The sequence below is a fragment of the Pongo abelii genome, chromosome 10, assembly GCF_028885655.2.
Source record: "Pongo abelii isolate AG06213 chromosome 10, NHGRI_mPonAbe1-v2.0_pri, whole genome shotgun sequence".
Classification (NCBI taxonomy): Eukaryota; Metazoa; Chordata; class Mammalia; order Primates; family Hominidae; genus Pongo; species Pongo abelii.
Window position 1 is genome coordinate 123,934,125 of NC_071995.2, and position 18,384 is coordinate 123,952,508.

Consider the following 18,384-nt stretch of genomic DNA (forward strand, 5'->3'; position numbering starts at 1 on the left):
CGGGGGCGGGGCCTGAGGGGCGGGGCCTGGGCCGAGTGGCCCGCCGGAGGCGGCGGCGGTCGTTCAGTCCCCTGTTCCCCGCCGCCGCCGTCGCTGACCCAGCCTGCCAGGCGCTCCTGACCGTCGCTTCCCCCGGTTCCAGGTCCCCGGCCCTTGCCTTAGCCCCGGCCTCTGGTCCCCAGCCCTCGTCGCAGCCCCGGCCGCCCACCGCCGCCATGTCCAAGGAGGAGAGCCCCGGTCGGGAGGAGATCCTGGAGTGCCAGGTGATGTGGGAGCCTGACAGTAAGAAGAACACGCAGATGGACCGCTTCCGGGCGGCTGTGGGCGCCGCCTGCGGCCTGGCGCTGGGTGAGAGTCGGGCGCGCGGCCGGGCCTGCGGGGGATGGGCGGGGGCCGTGCAGGGTGGTTGGGTGGTCTCCCCGTGGCTAGTTTCATGCTTCTGGGGCTGGAGGAGCCACTTGATGGCGGGGAGGCCTTCTGACTGCGGGGTTCCCCCCAGTCTTGGGGAACATCACCCCTCCACAGCACCTCCTGGCACTTCCTGACTCTGCAGCGTCTCCTCTGCATGTGGGGGTCACCCTCTCCCCGGGAGTGTCACCCCTCGGGAGGGCCAGCTGCCTGTTGACCGTGTGATCCCCTGCTAGGCTTTCCTACCTGTGAGGTGCTCCCTGGAGTCTTGACCTCCAGCCTGTGGGGGCTTCCCCCGGACATAGGGCCTTTTTGACTTGCAGCTCTTCCTCTGTTTGTGGGGGTCCCTTGCCAGTCCCCAGTGCCGTGCACTCTGCCCCCCCGACCTCCCTCATCTCCAGCTGCCCCTGCTGGAGGCCAGCACCTAGAAGGATGGTCAGGCAGGAGGCCCTGTCCACGTGTCTACACTCCCAGCCCCGAAACAGAACCTAGTAAAAGACTCTCTTTACACCCATCACCTTGAACCTCAGAAACCGCCTCTCGGGGTGTGGGTGGGGCAAAGGCTCCTTCTCCGTGGGGTAACCGCTCCAGGTGCTCTTCCTGAGCTCTAGCTGGCTTGCCCAACTACCAGCTCCACCCCTTCACCCTGCCTGCCCTAGGTATTGCTAGGGGATTTTTTTTTTTTTTTTTTTTTTTTGAGACAGAGTTTCGCTCTTGTTGCCCAGGCTGGAGTGCAATGGTGAGATTTCGGCACACTGCAACCTCCGCCTCCCGGGTTCAAGCGATTCTCCTGCCTCAGCCTCCCGAGTAGCTGGGATTACAGGCATGCGCCACCACGCCCGGCTAATTTTGTATTTTTAGTAGAGACGGAGTTTCTCCATGTTGATCAGGCTGGTCTCGAACTCCTGACCTCAGGTGATCCAATCGCCTTGGCCTCCCAAATTGCTGGGATTACAGGTGTGAGCCACCGCGCCCGGCCTCCTAGGGGATTTTTAACTCATGGTCTCCCCTCCTCACCCCCTCCGCTGGCGCAGGGACTCCCTTGTTTCTGTTGGTGGCGTCACTGTTCTTGCTCAGGCTCACAGGGATGGACACCCCAGTCACCTGTGGCACCAGAAGTCTTCTGCCACAGCCCCATGTCGCTCGCATCTCCTCCTTTGCAGCCCCTTGCCAGGGATTCTGGGGCCTCCTTTTCTCCTCACCAAACAGTGGTTGGTTTTCCTGCTTCCTGCTTTTCCACCCATTTGCATCCTGCTTGCTTTGCCAGAGTAATCTTGAAGCACACAGGTCTTTTTTTTTTTTTTGAGACGGAGTCTGTCTCTGACGCCCAGGCTGGAGTGCAGTGGTGCGATCTCGGCTCACTGCAAGCTCCGCCTCCCGGGTTCACGCCATTCTCCTGCCTCAGCCTCCCAAGTAGCTGGGACTACAGGCGCCCGCCACTACGCCCGGCTAATTTTTGTATTTTTAGTAGAGACGAGGTTTCACTGTGTTAGCCAGGATGGTCTCGATCTCCTGACCTCGTGATCCGCCCACCTCGGCCTCCCAAAGTGCTGGGATTACAGGCGTGAGCCACCGCGCCCGGCCTGAAGCACACAGGTCTTGCTTTGTCACTCCTTGGCTCAGAAGTTCTCAGTGGTTCCTTGTTGACCGCAGAATTGCAGACGGCTGCCTGGCAGCTTCCAGGCCCTCCACAGCAGTGGGGAGCTTCCACAGAGCCCCTTTCCTACGCGAATCCAGAGCCGTTCCTCTCCTTCCCTTCCTTTCTCTTGGAGACAGGTGTAGTCTGTTGCCCCAGGGGCTTCTGGACAGCAGTTGGTAAATGAGTGTGTGTTGGATTAGGGCATCCTGGAGACTCCTGGAAGAAGCAGGAGGCTGCCATGTGGGATTATGTTCTTCCTCTGTGTCACCTTGCCTTGATTCCATCTGTTTCCTCTGCCAGCAATAACAGAATGCTGGTCTGGTGCCTGTCTAGCCCTGATGTTATGAAATAATTTCAGATTGGGCAGCCCTGTTAGATGGGTGAAACCACCTTCCTCCGTGGGAAGTGTTGAAGAGAAGGAATTTGTAATCTAACTATCTGGATTTTTTTTTTTTTTTTTTTTTTTAAGCCTTGTTCTTCTCCCCCAGGCTGGAGTGCGATCTCGGTTCATTGCAACCTCTGCCTCCTGGGTTGAAGCAATTCTCCTGCCTCAGCCTCCCGAGTAGCTGGGATTCCAGGGGCCTGCCACTATGCCCGGCTAATTTTTGTATTTTTAGTAGAGATGGGGTTTCACCATGTTGGCCAGGCTGGTCTAGAACTCCTGACCTCAGGTGATCCACCTGCCTCGGCCTCCCAAAGTGCTGGGATTACAGGTGTGAGCCACCGTGCCCGGCCGACTACCTGGATTTTGAACTAGCTCTAACACTTACCAGCTGTGTGATGAGGAGGAAGTCATTGGATCTCCTCATGCCTCGTTTCCCCATCTGTAAAATGGGCGTAACAGGACCTGAGTCATTGAGTGGGTGTGCGGGTGACAGGAAATGGTCAAGCCCAGTGCTCAGCTCTGCCCTGGGTCCCTGGGGTTGGGGAGTAAACATGAGCAAGTGCTGGGAGGGCCCGAGCCTGGCTGCGGATCTCCTTTCCCTCCTTCAAGGCTCTCAGACTGGTGGCCCATGGGCCAGGTCTCATCTGCAGACACACTGTTGAGTTGCCTGCATTTAAAAGTTAGGAGAGGGGGCCGAGCGTGGTGGCTCACACCTGTAGTCCTAGCACTTGGAGAAGCTGAGATGGGTGGATCTTTTGAGCCTAGGAGTTTGAGACCAGCCTGGGCAACGTGGTGAAACCCCTATCTCTGCAAAAAATACAAAAAATTATCTGGGCATGGTGGCATGCACCTGTAGTCCCAGCTACTCTGGAGACTAAGGCGGGAGGGTTGCTGGAGCCCAGGAGTTGGAGGTCGCAGTGAGCCGAGATCTCGCCACTGCACTGCAGCCTGGGCGACAGAGTAAGACTCTGTCTCAAATAAATAAAAATTGGGAGACCACATATGAAAAGCAAGCTTTCCAACCTCTGAGAACCCCAAGGCCTGTCATGCCGGGTCTGCATTCCCAACGTGGCAGCATTGTCCGGAGCTGAGTGAGGCCCCTCCCTTTAGTTTGGAGGAGGGCGTTTAGCGCTGTTTTTGTCCTTTTCTCCTCTTACCACTCTTGAAGGTGATTTCCACCGGCCTCTCCCCTTTCATGTTCCTGGCCCTGGAGGCTTTGGGCTTGGCTTGAAGATCCAGCTCAAATGCTATCTTCTTTTTGATTATTCTCTTTGAATATTTCTGCCTTCCCTCTTCTCTCCAAGCACATGTAATTTGGGCTTTCATTCTGCCCTGCCTTTTTGTGTATTTGTGAGCATTCTTTTTTTTTTTGAGATGGAGTCTCACTCTGTCGACCCAGGCTGGAGCGTAGTGGCACGATCTCGGCTTACTGCAACCTCCGCCTCCCGGGTTCAAGCAATTCTCCTGCCTCAGCCTCCTGATTAGCTGGGATTACAGGCATGCGCCACCAAGCCTGGCTAATTTTTTTGTATTTTTGGTAGACACGGGGGTTTCACCATATTGGCTAGGCTGGTCTCGAACTCCTGACCTTGTGATCCACCCACCTCGACCTCCCAAAGTGCTGGGATTACAGGCGTGAGCCGCCGCGCCTGGCTGTGAGCATTCTTATTGCTTAAAGACAGTGCCCGTGAACTTGTATCCTCTCCTTTGTGTCTCAGCAGAGGCTCACTTGTAGCCTGTATAAAGTATGGGGTCATGCTTTGGACTGGATGTCAGTAGAGAGCAAGGCATACTCAGCAGCCTTGCTCCAGCCCTGCAGGCTTCAGGGAGGAAGGGAGGGGCGTTCCCCACTCCGGCCGCCTCTCCATGAGCCCGTCTTCCCAGACCAAGGTTGGCAGGAAGTTTCTATCCCTGCATTTTGGGAGGCTCTGGTAGGGTTACCCACCCTCTTTTCCACTACCAGAGCCACAGGTTGGTTGGTTCCTGTCACTGCTTCCAGCTGAAGCCACCTGTGCACTCCCTGCACATCCACGTGGGGCTCTGGAGTCCTCTGATGCAGACTTCCTTGGGGTCGGCTGCAGCTCCAGCCTGGCATATGTGCCTGTGATTCCAGGCCTCTAGCAAGCTCTGGCAGACGTGCTGCATATACTAGCCCTCTGTAATTAGGAGGCAGGGAGGTGGCACCAGTTTCAAAGGCATGCTCTTTTGGAGGACTGTGCCAAGTGTCCTTCTGTGTACCACAAGCTGCACGTCGGCTCTCTGTGCAAGCAGCTGGGATGGAGTTTGCCAAGAAATAGAAGGCTTGGGCCCTGTTCTCAAATAGCTCCGGGGGCTAGGGGAGAGAGCCCATGTGAAGATAGTGCCACAAGTTAGTGGACACTGGGCATTCCACGAATGGGGCATTGGTGTTGACATTCTGAGTACTGCACTGTTGTATGACAGATGCACCTGACGGCTGTGACTTCAGAAGAATGTGTGTTCAGAGTTCCAAGCTAAGGAATCCAGGAGTGGCCAACCTGGATTTATTCCTTGTCTATGAGGAACATCTGAACCCCCGGCCCATCCCGTGGAATGCAAGCTCTACAGGGGGATTGAGGCCCTTTCTTTTGGATTAAGTAAAGGTTACCAGGTGGAAGTTGCTAGGGGAGGGTGCTAAGTGAAGGTGCTGTATAAACTGCGTGCATTTTACAAGTGGTTGCGGTTCTCCTGTCCAGCCTGCTGCCCCCAGACCATCCCTGTAGGTAAGTTTCCAATAAACCCTATGTCTGGCTCACTGCTTCCAGATCTCTGGAATCTGGTGCCATCTATTGGAGTTAATAGGGGTCCAGCACAACAGCAGTGTGCTGGGTTTAGCAGAGAATGCGGTTTAGAAGGGCGGATAGCCTGTAATCTCAGCTACTTGGGCAGCAGGGGCAGGAGGATTGCTTGAGTCCAGGACTTAGAGGCTGCAGTGAGCTATGATCATGCCACTGCACTCCAGCCTGGGCAGAAGAGTAAGATCTTGTCTCTAAGAAAATGAATAATAAAAAAAGGGCAGATAAAATCTTCAGCTAAGGTTTGAAGGTGTAGGCTGGCCAAGATTCTCGTAGGTGGAGAGGAAGAAGGGCTGAAAATTCAGAAGCCTGTAGGGACCAGACAGGTGCCCAAGATAATAATAGTTACTATTTAGTGAGCTCTCTCTATATGCCAGGCTCCATCTGGCACCTGATATGTCTCAACTGATGTAATCCTGTCAGTAATCCTATCAAGTGGGTGGTAGTACTAGCCCCATTTCACAGCTGAACAAACCAAGGCACGAAGTCCCAGTTAAGACTTTGTAGCTGGAGGCGGTGGAGCTGTAGTCTGCCATCTGGTTAGTTGTTGCCTCTGGCATTTGCCTGAGGGCCCGGTGAGGCAGCTGTTCTTAGTTCTAGCTAATCCTCACTATGTGGTGTGGTCAATGCATTTGTTACCTATTGCTGGTGACAAATCAGCCCAAAAGTTAGCGACTTAAAACAAGAATAAACCTTTATCACCTCTGAGTTTCTGTGGGTCAGGACTGGGGAGAGGCTAGTTGGGTGGTTCTGGCTCAGGGTCCCTGAGGGGCTGCAGTGGGAACGCACCCGTCCCCAAGAGCTCACTCACATGGCGGTAAGTTAGTACTGGTGGTGGCAGCAAGGTAGTGCGGGAGGCATCTGCCATATGCCACCTAGGACTGCGTGAGCGTCCTCACTGGCTTCTCCTGGAGCAGGTGACCCAAGAGAGCCATGTGGCTGCAGTGACCCTTACAACCTGGCCTTGGAACTCACGTTTGGCTACTTCCACAATACCCTGTTGGTGACACAGATCAGCCCTCTCAGGTTGGGAAGGGGACCATAGAGGGCCATGAATGCCTGGAGGTGACAATTATTGGCCGATGACCACAGTCAGGTACTCACTTTTCTCAGGAGAAGCCGGAATTTCATTTAAAAATGGATTTATGTGCTTGCTTTGGCAGCACACATACTAGGTAGAAAAATTTGCGTGATCCCTGCACAAGGTGGAGATGCAAATTCACGAAGTAGCCCATACAAAAGCGAGAACAGGCTTTTAAGTGTGAGCAGCTTGCACAGGCTGAATCAGACCTGGGCTTGCGGTTGCAGCGTCCTCCCCGGTAGAGGCGGGGAGCGTGGGAGCAGAAGAGTGTGTCTGAAGAGTCGCATTTGATGAGAGGGCTGAGTTGCTGACAGTGGGAAAGTTTCCATCTGAAGTCGGCCACTTTTGCTGTCGTCTCCCAGGGTCCTTGTGGTGTCAAGAGGCCGTTGTGGCTGCATCCTTCCAGATTCATGGGGCTGGCCGCGTCTGCCTTCCTTAGCAATGCTGTTGGCGAATGCCCTTTTGTGATAGACTTTTTGTTGTTGTTGTTGTTGTTGACAGAGTTTCGCTCTTGTTGCCCTGGCTGGAGTGCAGTGGCATGATCTCGGCTCATTGCAACCTCTACCTCCTGGGTTCAAGAGAGTCTCCTGCCTCCGCCTGCCAGGTAGCTGGGATTATAGGCATGCACCACCACACCTAGCTAATTTTTTGTATTTAGTAGAGATGGGATTTCACCATGTTGGTCAGGCTGGTCTCAAACTCCTGACCTCAAGCAATCCACCCACCTCGGCCTCCCGAAGGGTTGGGATTACAGGTGTGAGCCACTGCTCCTGGCCTTTTTTTTTTTTTTTAAATGGGGTCTCACTCTGTCACCCACCCAGGCTGGAGTGCAGTGGTGGGATCATAGCTCACTGCAGATTTGAGCTTCTGGGCTAAAGCGATCCTCTCCGCTGTCCCTGCCCCAGTTCTTGTGATCCCTCCTTGTCCAGCATAACTGAGGACCATTCCTGGACACCACAGTCAGAGGGGACACTGCTGAAGGGCAGGGAGCATCGTGTCTCTTCCTGTCTTCCCCACCGGGGCTGGGAACAGTGAGGATGGACAAGCTTGACTTGACTGATGGCAGTGAGATAATTCAGCTCAGCGGTTGTATCATGCCTTTTTCCCCATTCCTGATACCTCATTGGCCATCTTTCTGATACGTTATTATATCCCTGCTAGTCTCTGCCTTCCTGGAGCCCCAGCAAGGCTGTGCTTTGAAACAGAAGCACTGTATGGCTTCCCCTGGTCCCCGATAGGATAAAATTCTCCTATCCCTAAGGACTGATTGGCTCACTGTGGCCAGTCCACTTGGATCCTATGCAGTTGAGAGGGTGAAGAGTCCTCAGCGAGTCTGGGGTCAGTTTTTCAGTGAAGTCACATTTCCTTTAGGAGTTAAATACATCTCTTTGTATCAAGTTTCCAGCTCACGTCTTGATGGTGGGTAATAGTTGTTTGGAATCTGCAAGGGGGAACTCCCCTGGGCATAAAAAGTTGTGGAATAAAAGGAGGGAGACCTTTTACCTTCTAACTTTTTTTTTTTTTTTTTTTTTTTGAGACGGAGTTTGCTCTGTCACCCAGGCTGGAGTGCAGTGGTGCCATCTCGCTCACTTCATCCTTGGCCTCCCAGGTTTAAGCAATTCTCTGCCTCAGCCTCTCAAGTAGCTGGGATTACAGGCACCTGCCAACATGCTCGGCTAATTTTTTTTGTATTTTTAGTAGAGACGGGGTTTCACTATTTTGGCCAGGCTGATCTTGAGCTCCTGACCTCATGATCCACCTGCCTCGGCCCCCCAAAGCGCTGGGATTACAGGCGTGAGCCAGCGCGCCCGGCCTCCATGTAACTTTTTACACTTTTGTAATTTTGAGTCTTGTGAACATATTGCTTATTCAAAAATCAAAATAAGTAATAATACCCCCCGACATTATACTGGCCTTGAGAGGTCATCAACAGACTACCCATTGTATTGACTATAAATTTCCTGAGGTTGTATGGTATAATAATGGCAAACTCCTAATGCCACGGTGGTAATTTCCAAGGCCCTGTTCTAAGCACTTTCTACATGTGCTCATTTAAATCCTCACAACAGCCCTGTGGCTGGAGGGGGATTATTAATTATCCCCATTTTGCACTTGCCTGAGGTCACAAAGCTAATAAGTGGCAGAACCAGGATTTGAACCTGGGCATTCGGGCTTTAGAGTCTATGTTCTTAGGCATGGTGGTTAAATATAAAATCACTGAAGGTGACTCAAAACATCACCTCATCGGCTTTTGTTCTTTTTGGGGACTAGTGGTGTTGGGTTTGCGTCAATACAAATTAAGCTCCTTCTCCCCCAGATCATTTCTCCTCAGATGAATTTGGCTCGCTTGGACATGCCCGAGGCTCCTGAGGTGTGTCCATCTTATTAATGAATTGCCAAAATTTCCCTTCTAAGGTTAATCTGAGCTATTTCATTTTTAGAGAATTATGATGACTTGTACCATTGGTCCGTTGAGTCATATTCAGACTTCTGGGCAGAGTTCTGGAAATTCAGTGGAATTGTCTTCTCACGCGTGTATGATGAGGTAAGTAGAGATTTTCCGTGGACGTCATCTCTTTTTGTGGTCGTGCTTCAAAGTGAAATGCTAATTTTGGGGAATACTGAATCGTATCTTCTTTTTACAACCTCATGCAGTTGGGAAAAAGCCATTGCCCTAGAGAACTGGCATTAAATTATCACAGACCTCATCGAGAACTTTGCAGCCTGTTAATTCTCTGTTGTATGGGGACCCCAGGCCCTGTCCTGGGAACTTGAGAGATCCTAAATAGTAGTTTTGTTTGTTTGTTTGTTTTTAATTTTTAAATATTTGGGGCTGGGTGCAGTGGCTCACACCTATAATCCCAGCACTCTGACAGACCAAGATGGGAGGATCCCTTGAGCCCAAGAGTTTGAGTGCAGGCTAGGCAACAAAGCAAGACCCTGTCTTCAAAAAAAAATAAATTAGCTGGGCATGGTGGTGCATGCCTGTGGTCCCACCTACTCAGGAGGCTGAGGTGGGAGGATCGGTTGAGCCCAGGAGGTCGAGGCTGCAGTGAGCTGTGGTTGTGCCACTGCACTCCAGCCTGGGCAATAGAGCCAGACCCTGTCTCAAAAAAAAAAAGGTTTAATTATGTTAAAATACATATATCATAAACTATTATGTAACCATCTTAACTATTTTAAACTGTACACTTCAGTGATATTAAGTACATTTACATTGTTGTAGTTTTTTTTTTTTTTTTTTGGGATGGAGTCTTGCTCTATTGCCCAGGCTGGAGTGCAGTGGGGCCATCTTAGCGTACTGCAACCGCCACCTCCCAGGTTCTAGCAATTCTCCTGCCTCAGCCTCCCGAGTAGCTGGGATTATAGTCATGCACCACCACACCTGGCTAATTTTTGTATTTTTAGTAGAGACAGGGTTTTGCCATGTTGCCCAGGCTGGCCTCAAACTCCCAACCTTGGGTGATCCACCCGCCTCAGCCTCTCAAAGTGCTGGGATTACAGGCATTAGCCACCATGCCTGGCCACATTGTCATAGTTTTTTTTTTTTTTTTTTTTTTTTTTTTGAGATGGATTCTTGCTCTTTTGCCAGGCTGGAGTGCAGTGGTGTGATCTCGGCTCACTGCAACCTTCAACTCCCTGGTTCAAGCGATTCTCCTGCCTCACCCTCCCGAGTAGCTGGGATTACAGGCATGCGCCACCATGCCCAGCTAATTTTTGTATTTTTAGTAGAGACGGGGTTTCACCATGTTGGCCAGGATGGTCTCGATCTCCTGACCTCATGATCTGCCTGCCTCAGCCTTCCAAAGTGCTGGGATTACAGGCGTGAGCCACCGCGCTCGGCATTAGTTTTTTAAACTATTAGGAGTTTCGTTCTTTATTTTTGTTTGAGACCGAGTCTCGCTTTTGTCACCCATGCTGGAGTATATCTCGGCTCACTGCAACCCCCACCTCCTGGGTTCAGGTGATTCTCTTGACTCAGTCTCCTGAGTAGCTGGGATTACAGGCGCCCGCCACCACGCCTGGCTAATTTTTGTATTTTTAGTAGAAATGGGGTTTCACCATGTTGGCCAGGCTGGTCTTAAACTCCTGACCTCAGGTGATCCGCCTGCCTTGGCCTCCCAAAGTGCTGGGATTACAGGTGTGAGCCACTGTGCCCGGCTGGAGTTTTTTTTTTTTTTTTTTTTTGAGATGGAGTCTCGCTCTGTCCCCCAGGCTGGAGTGCAGTGGTGCGATCTTGGCTTACTGCAAGCTCCGCCTCCCGGGTTCACGTCATTCTCCTGCCTCAGCCTCCCCAGCAGCTGGGACTACAGGTGCACGCTGGCATGCCTGGCTAATTTTTGTATTTTTAGTAGAGACGAGGTTTCACCATGTTAGCCAGGATGGTCTCGAGCTCCTGACCTTGTGATCCGCCTACCTCGGCCTCCCAAAGTGCTGGGATTACAGGCGTGAGCCACTGCGCCTGGCTGGAGTTTTGTTATTTTTTTAACCCGCAGTTGAGAAAAACTTCAACTCCTTACACTGTAAATCAATAAATGTCTGGAAAAAGAGAGTCCTGCCATTCAAAGTCGAATTTATTGTCTCTTTGGGGCAAACCATTTTGAAATGTTGATCTTTTGGGACTTTGACAATAAAAATCAAGGTTCCAGCACTCCAAGGAAGGAAGCAAAGGCTGAAACCCCTAAAAGTTGTGGGCAAGGGGCAGGTGGTCATGGAGCTTGCTCTCCTGGTTTCCGTGTGTCTGGGCAGAGCCTGACGTGTTGGGTGTCGTCTTTGTCTTCAGGATCTCTCATTGAGTAGGTGTTTAATGAATATTTGTGGAACACATATGTTACTGGGGATGGTTGTTTTCTGTTGGCATTAATCCCTACTTTCAGTTTCTAGCTTTTAGGCCAGTTCAGAGTTCAGTCCATAAAATGATTTAAAAATGCTCTGGAACAATGAGTGAGCTGGCTTCCTGGGAAGCAGAACCGCTTTTGCTGATTTGTGGCATAGTCTCATGTTTTGCTGATTTGTGACGTAGTCTCGTGTGTGTGCGTCTTGGTTTGTTGTCATTCTCTATAGGTTGTGGACACATCGAAAGGAATCGCAGATGTCCCCGAGTGGTTCAAAGGCAGTCGGCTCAACTATGCAGAAAACCTCCTGCGGCACAAAGAGAATGACAGAGTTGCCCTTTACGTTGCAAGTAAGTCCTGATGGCAAGACCTGGGGTTTCCTCCGTGGAAGTTCTAGACGGTGCATGCATGCAGTGCCACATATTTGGAGAGATAGGATTTCCAAACCATATGTTGGCACCTTTCTGACGTAATTAAGATTTCTGTTGACTTTATTTTTGCTGGGGAGGGGAAAGGGCCAGTGTGTGGTCATGCTTTATGGGCAAAATGGAGATACTCAGTATTAAGTAACTAGCTTGTGTCACACAGAAAGTTAATGATGGAACTATAACTAGAATCTCTTCCCATTGGCTTTTCCTTTTAAAATAAAGTTGAGGCTGGGTGCAGAGGCCAGGTGTGGTGGCCCAGGCTGGAGTGCACTGGCATGATAATGGCTGGCTCATTGCAGCCTCAATCTCCCAGGCTCAAGCAATCCTCCCACCTCAGCTTCCTGAGTAGCTGGGACTACAGGCACACACCACTATGCGTGGCTGATTTTTTTTTTTTTTTTTTTTTTTTTTTTTTTTTAGTAGAGACAGGGTCTTGCTGTGTTGTCCAGGCAGGTCTTGAAATCTTGGGCTCAAGCAGTCCTCTCATCTTGGTTTCCCAGAGTGTTGGGATTTCAGACATGAGCCACTGCACCCGGCCCCTGTGTAGCTTTTTAAAATTTATTATTATTTTTAAATTGTGTGTTCCACTTTGGGAGGCCAAGGCAGGCGGATCAAGAGGTCAGGAGATCGAGACCGTCCTGGCTAACATGGTGAAACCCCATCTCTACTAAAAATACAAAAAATTAGCCGGGCGTGGTGGCGGGCGCCTGTAGTCCCAGCTACTCAGGAGGCTGAGGCAGGAGAATGGCGTGAACCCAGGAGGCGGAGCTTGCAGTGAGCTGAGATTGCGCCACTGCACTCCAGCCTGGGCGACAGAGCGAGACTTTGTCTCAAGAAAAAAAAAAAATTGTATGTTCAGCAAGAGTTTATTGGACACTCATTGTGTCTAAGACATCTTGCAATGTAAGACTCAGAAATAAACTGAAGTCGTGTTCTGCCTCCAGAATATTACATTCTAATCATGGAAATAAGGCCAACATACACAGAAACAGTTGACAATTTATATTAAATGCGAAAATGAGTCTCTGAGTTGGCATTTTTTTTTTTTGAGATGGAATCTTCCTCTGTTGCCAAGGCTGGAATGCAGTGATCTCAGTTTGCTGCAACCTCTGCCTCCTGGGTTCAGGTGATTCTCCTGCCTCAGCCTCCCGAGTAGCTGGGATTACAGGCGAGCACCACCATGGCCGGCTAATTTTTGTAGTTTTAGCAGAGATGGGGTTTCCCCATGTTGGCCAGGCTGGTCTCGAACTCCTGACTTCAGGTGATCCCCCCTCCTTGGCCTTCTAAAGTGCTGGGATTACAGGCGTGAGCCACCGTGCCCGGCCCAAGTTGGCAATTTTTATTAGAAGCCAGAGAAAGATTAATTCACCGTGGTATAAAATACTCATCAGAAAATGAATTTCCATTTTCTTAAATTTCCAAGAAACTTCACTCACTCCCTAGATCAGCACAAGAAACCAAACCACTGGAAACAGGCAGTGAGTGGCCCTGCCCAGGCTACAGAGCAGGGCCTCCCTTCTGCCATCATGGGAAGGACCAGCAGCCCCTGTGAAGTTGTTAAAGATCATGGCAGTCCAGTTCCCACCGAGACTTACTGGGACACATCTTCCAGGGCTGGGGCCCAGACTTCCGTGTATTTTCAAAGCCCATGGGCACTTCTGATGCACATTCCTGGTGAAGAGCCATGGAGCAAAGTCTCAATGTACCATTTGGGGCTGGTCAGTGTTCCATTGCTGTTTTCCTTGGTTCTCAGCCTTGACACGCTCAGGGCAGAGTAGATGGGTGGTCTGGGGTCAGGGCTCTGATTGGCTCTCCCATACCCTTTGCGTGCCCACCTGTCTGCTCATCCATTCGTTCCTCAGATCTGTATTAAATGCCTGCTTAGGGCCGGGCGTGGTGGCTCACACCTGTAATCCCAGCACTTTGGGAGGCCGAGGCGGGCGGATCACGAGGTCAGGAGTTCGAGACCAGCCTGGCCAACATAGTGAAACCCATTTCTACTAAAAATACAAAAAATTAGCCAGGCGTGGTGGCGGGCGCCCGTAATCCCAGCTACTTGGGAGGCTGAGGCAGGAGGATCGCTTGAACCCGGGAGGCGGAGGTTGCAGTGAGCCAAGATTGTGCCATTGCCTTCCAGCCTGGGTGACAGAGCAAGACTCTGTCTCAAAAAAAAAAAAAAAAAGTGTCCTCTGCAAGGAGACAAGCTGCCTGCCCTGGGAGACGCTGATGTTCCGGGGGGCAAAGCGTGGTGGTTTAACAATAAGTAAGAAAACATATGCTTGGAAGAATAAGTAAAGCATCGTGATGGGAAAGGGACGATGGGGTGGGGTGCAGGGCTGTTTTAGATAGGGCTGCCAGGGAAAGCCTTTTTGGAGGAGTCGACGGAACTTGAAGAAGCCTTCCTCTGGCTGACCCCTGTACCTGGAATCTCCTCCCCGCATGTCTGCAGAAGTCATGTTCCCAGGCACAGGGAACAGCCAGAAGAAGGCCCTGGGCTGGAGGAGGCTCTGTGGCTGTGGGGAACAGCCAGGAAGGCTGAGCTGGGGGGCCTCGGTGGTGGGTCCAGGAGTGTGCAGAGGTATGAGAGGGAGTGGGCCATCCTCAGGGTTCTGAGCAAGGGCTGGGTGATCCCGTGGTGACCTGGCTGCTGGGTGGAGAACGGGAAGGGATTGCATCATGGGAAAGGAGACTTAGGGGACTGCTCCGTGCTCCATCTCTGCATCCCCAGGGTCACCCCTCTGACAGGGTCTCACTCTATTGCCTAGGCTGGAGTGCAGTGGCACGATCGTGGCTCACTGCAGCCTCGACTTCCCAGGCTCAAGCGATCCTCCCACCTTAGCCTCCTGAGTAGCTGGGATCACAGGCATGCACCACTGTGTCCGGCTAATTTTTTTTTTTAAGTTTTTTTTGTAGAAATGAAGTTTTGCCATGTTGCTCAGGCTGGTCTCGAACTCCTGGGCTCAAGCAATCCACCTGCTTTGGCCTCCCAAAATGCTGGGATTACAGGCATGAGCCACCGCGTCCAGCCAGCTCTTTTCTTCCAATTGGCATATCATTCATATACCACAGAAATACCCTTTTAAAGCACGCAGCTCAGTGGTTTTTAGCATTTTTCAAGAGGTTATGCAGCTACCACCCCTAGTTCCAGAACATTTCCATTTTCCGAAAGGAAACCCCATACCAGTTAGCAGTCACTCTCTGTTCCTGCCTCCCCCAGCTCCTGGCACCCACCTCTCTGCTTTCTTTCCTGGGTTTCCCTGTTCTGGACATTTTGTATAATTGGATCATACGATATGTGGCCTTTTGTGATTGGCTGCTTTTGCTCAGCACAGTGTTACCAAGGTTCATCCACGCTGTAACATGGATCAGCACTTCATTCCTTTTATGTCCTAGTAATCTTCCACAGTACAGACAGACCACATTTTGTTGATCCCTAAGAGGCTCCTTTGAGACTGGCCTGCCCCAGGCACTGCAGTGCGTGTGGGAACCTCCCTAGGGTGCCAACCCAGTCGCCTCTTTCGTAATCCTGAGAAGGAGAACGAGAACACTGCATCTCTTTTCTTTTCCTGGTCCCTTTAAATGTGTGTGCTTTAACCCAATGTCTCAGACACTTCATGAGGTCCTGGTTTCTCCTGGAAAGTGGGAACGGTCCAATGTGAATCGTTAAAAAAAAACCCAAAAACCCAAAACTAAAAATCTAAACCCAAAACTAAAAAACTAAAAATATACTTGATTCCTAGTGATGAAATAAGCCAGTCTTCCCAGAACTTGTAATATGGGTGTTTGGGTGGAGACTGAACTGGGTGGGGTGTCTCTCTCTCTCTCTCAGTTATATACAGTATTGGCTGAACCCAGCCAGTTACCTTTTATTTTTTTAAACCCAGCCCTGTCTCGAGGGTGGGTTAAGGAGGTAGGGTTATAATTCTGTGTCTGTTTCACACCGCCTACCCCTTTACCTTAGCCTGTCTCCTCTTTTCTCCCACCATCTCTTCTCTTTTAAGTATTTGAGCCCCCCCTTTTTTTAAATTATTTTTAAATATTTTTTAAAAATATTTTAAAATATTTAAAAATTTAAAATATTTAAAAATATTTAAAAATATTTAAAAATTTAAAATATTTAAAAATATTTTTTAAAATATTATTTTAAAATTATTTTTAAAATAATTTAAAAATTTATTATTATTAACTTTTTATTTATTTTGAGACAGAGTCTAGCTCTGTCACCCAGGCTGGAGTGCAGTGGCTTGATCTCGGCTCACTGCAACTCTGCCTCCCAGGCTCAAGCGACTCCCCTGCCTCAGCCTCCTGAGTAGCTGGGACTACAGGCACCTGCCGCCACGCCCGGCTAATATTTTGTATTTTTAGTAGAGACGGGGTTTCACTGTGTTAGCCAGGATGGTGTCGATCTCCTGACCTTGTGATCCACCCGCCTCGGCCTCCCAAAGTGCTGGGATTACAGGCATGAGCCACCGTGCCTGGCCTTTTTATTTTATTTTATTTTATTTTGAGATGGAGTCTCGCTCTGTCACCCAGGCTGGAGTGCAGTGTCGTGATCACGGTTCACTGCAATCTCCACCTCCCCAGTTCAAGCCATCCTTCCACCTCAGCCTCCTGAGTAGCTAGGGTTGCACGTGTGCGCCACCACACTGGCTAATTTTTGTATTTTTAGTAGAGATGAGGTTTCTCACCATGTTGGCCAGGCTGGTCTTGAACTCCTGACCTCAAGTGATCCACCCGCCTCAGCCTCTGAAAGTGTTGGGATTACAGGCGTGAACCATCATGCCTGGCAGAGCCCCTTCTTTTAATGAGCTTTTCCCTTCCTTATAATTGCAGTGGGAATAAGGACCCTTATGCCAGTGATCACAGTTTACAGATCGCATCCCGTACTTAAGCAGGGGCCTAAGCAGCCGATTATTGGCTCGGGGGCTTTAAGATCATTGTGTTTCATTTTCTGCATATTTTCCTGACTTGTTCCTTACCCAGCTGGGTGCAGGTGCTCACGGAGCTCTGCTGTACGCTCACTCAGGTGTTCTCAGCAGAACTCATCTCTCCTATGGGTAATCCCCGTCGAGGCCATGCGATGCCCTGCTTAAAAAAATACGTATATGTGCACAATTGCCTTCATGCTCCAGTGAGTAGAGCAAACAACATGCATTAGCACATCCGTGTTGAGATTGTTAGAACAGCTGCCTGCGCAGCACATTTTACTTTTGAAGAGTAGCTATCAGCTTACCAAGTATTTTCACATGATGGAAAGTTTTCTGGGCTGGGGTTGTGGGAGAGGTAACAAAAAGGCTACCCCAGGGCAGCAAGGAAAGGACGAAGGGCAGACGCATACAACTCTAGGCAAATAGGAAAAAAAAAACTTTTTTTTTTTTTTTTTGAGATGGAGTTTCACTCTTGTTGCCCAGGCTGGAGTGCAATGGCGTCATCTTGGCTCACTGCAGCCTCCGCCTCCTGGGTTCAGGATATTCTTCTGCCTCAGCCTCCCAAGTAGCTGGGATTACAGGCACGTGCCAGCATGCCCAGCTAATTTTTGTATTTTTAGTAGAGAGGGGTTCCACCATATTGGCCAGCCTTGTCTTGAACTCCTGACCTCAAGTGATCCGCCCGCCTCCCGAAGTGCTGAGATTACAGGCATGAGCCACTGCGCCCGGCCTGATTTTTTTTTTTTTTTTGAGACAGGGTCTTGATCTGTTGCCCAGATTGGAGTGCAGTGGTGCAGTCACGACTCACTGCAGCCTTGACCTCCTGGGCTCAAGCAAGTCTACCACCTCAGCCTCCCAAGTAACTGGGACCACAGGTATGTGCCACTGTGCCTGGCTATTTCATTTCATTTTTTTTTTTTTTTTTTTTAAGAGATGGGGTCTCCCCATGTTGCCTAGGCTGATCTCAAACTCCTGGGCTCAAGTGATCCTCCCATCTCAGCCTCCCAAAGTGCTGGGATTACAGGTGTGAGCTATAACACCTGGCTGGAAAAAGCCAGATTTATGCCAAAGGGAAATTAGGATGTTTATTCACTTTCTAAAAGAGATAATTCATCAGCACGGTGGCTCACACCTGTAATCCCAGCACTTTGGGAGCCCGAAGCGGGAGAATCACAAGGTCAGGAGTTCGAGACCAGCCTGGCCGACATGGTGAAAGCCCGTCTCTACTAAAAATACAAAAATTAGCTTGGTGTGGTGGCGGGTGCCTGTAGTACCAGCTACTCGGGAGGCTGAGGCAGGAGAATTGCTTGAACCTGGGAGGCGGAGGTTGCAGTGAGCTGAGATGGTGCCACTGCACTCCAGCCTGGGCGACAGAGCGAGACTCTGTCTCAAACACACACACACACACACACACACACACACACACACACACACACACACACACACACACAAAGAGGTAATTCATGTTATAGAACTGAAAAGCGATGATCAATCAGGAGCAAAATATTTGCATCAAGGTTAATGGTCAAAAGAGTAACTTCTATACTGTAGAAATTATCTTCAAATCATTTTCCTGTACCTTCACGACACTGAGTCTTACTTGTATTAGTTATCTTTCCATGTCATAGATTACCTGAAAGCCATAGTTTAGAACAAACATTTTTTACCTCCCAGTTCCTGTGGGTTACAAATCCAGCAGTGGCTTAGCTGAGTGATCACTCATCAAGTTGCAGTGAGGATGTTGGCAGGGGTTGCAGGCATCTGAAGGCTTGACTGAGGCTAGAGGAACCACATCCAAGATGGTGCGCTCACGTGGCTGTTGGTGGGAGGCCTCGTTCCTCCTCGTGTGGGCTGCCTCCTCCAGAGG

At 50.3% G+C, this 18,384-nt stretch overlaps 1 protein-coding gene across 5 annotated transcripts in view; it reads left to right on the plus strand.

Annotated features, from left to right (window-relative positions):
- Window positions 1-18,384, plus strand: part of AACS (acetoacetyl-CoA synthetase) — a 79,261-nt gene continuing 60,877 nt past the window's right edge. For 2 of the 5 annotated variants that reach the window (XM_024256864.3, XM_024256865.3), the window contains exons 1-3: window positions 1-348; window positions 8,768-8,871; window positions 11,391-11,511. In XM_024256864.3, coding sequence (XP_024112632.2) covers window positions 216-348; window positions 8,768-8,871; window positions 11,391-11,511 — 358 coding nt within the window. In that variant the 5' untranslated portion in view covers window positions 1-215. The remainder of the gene's footprint in view (window positions 349-8,767; window positions 8,872-11,390; window positions 11,512-18,384) is intronic. The other 3 variants (XM_024256866.3, XM_054527732.2, XM_054527733.2) reach the window with 3 other exon arrangements.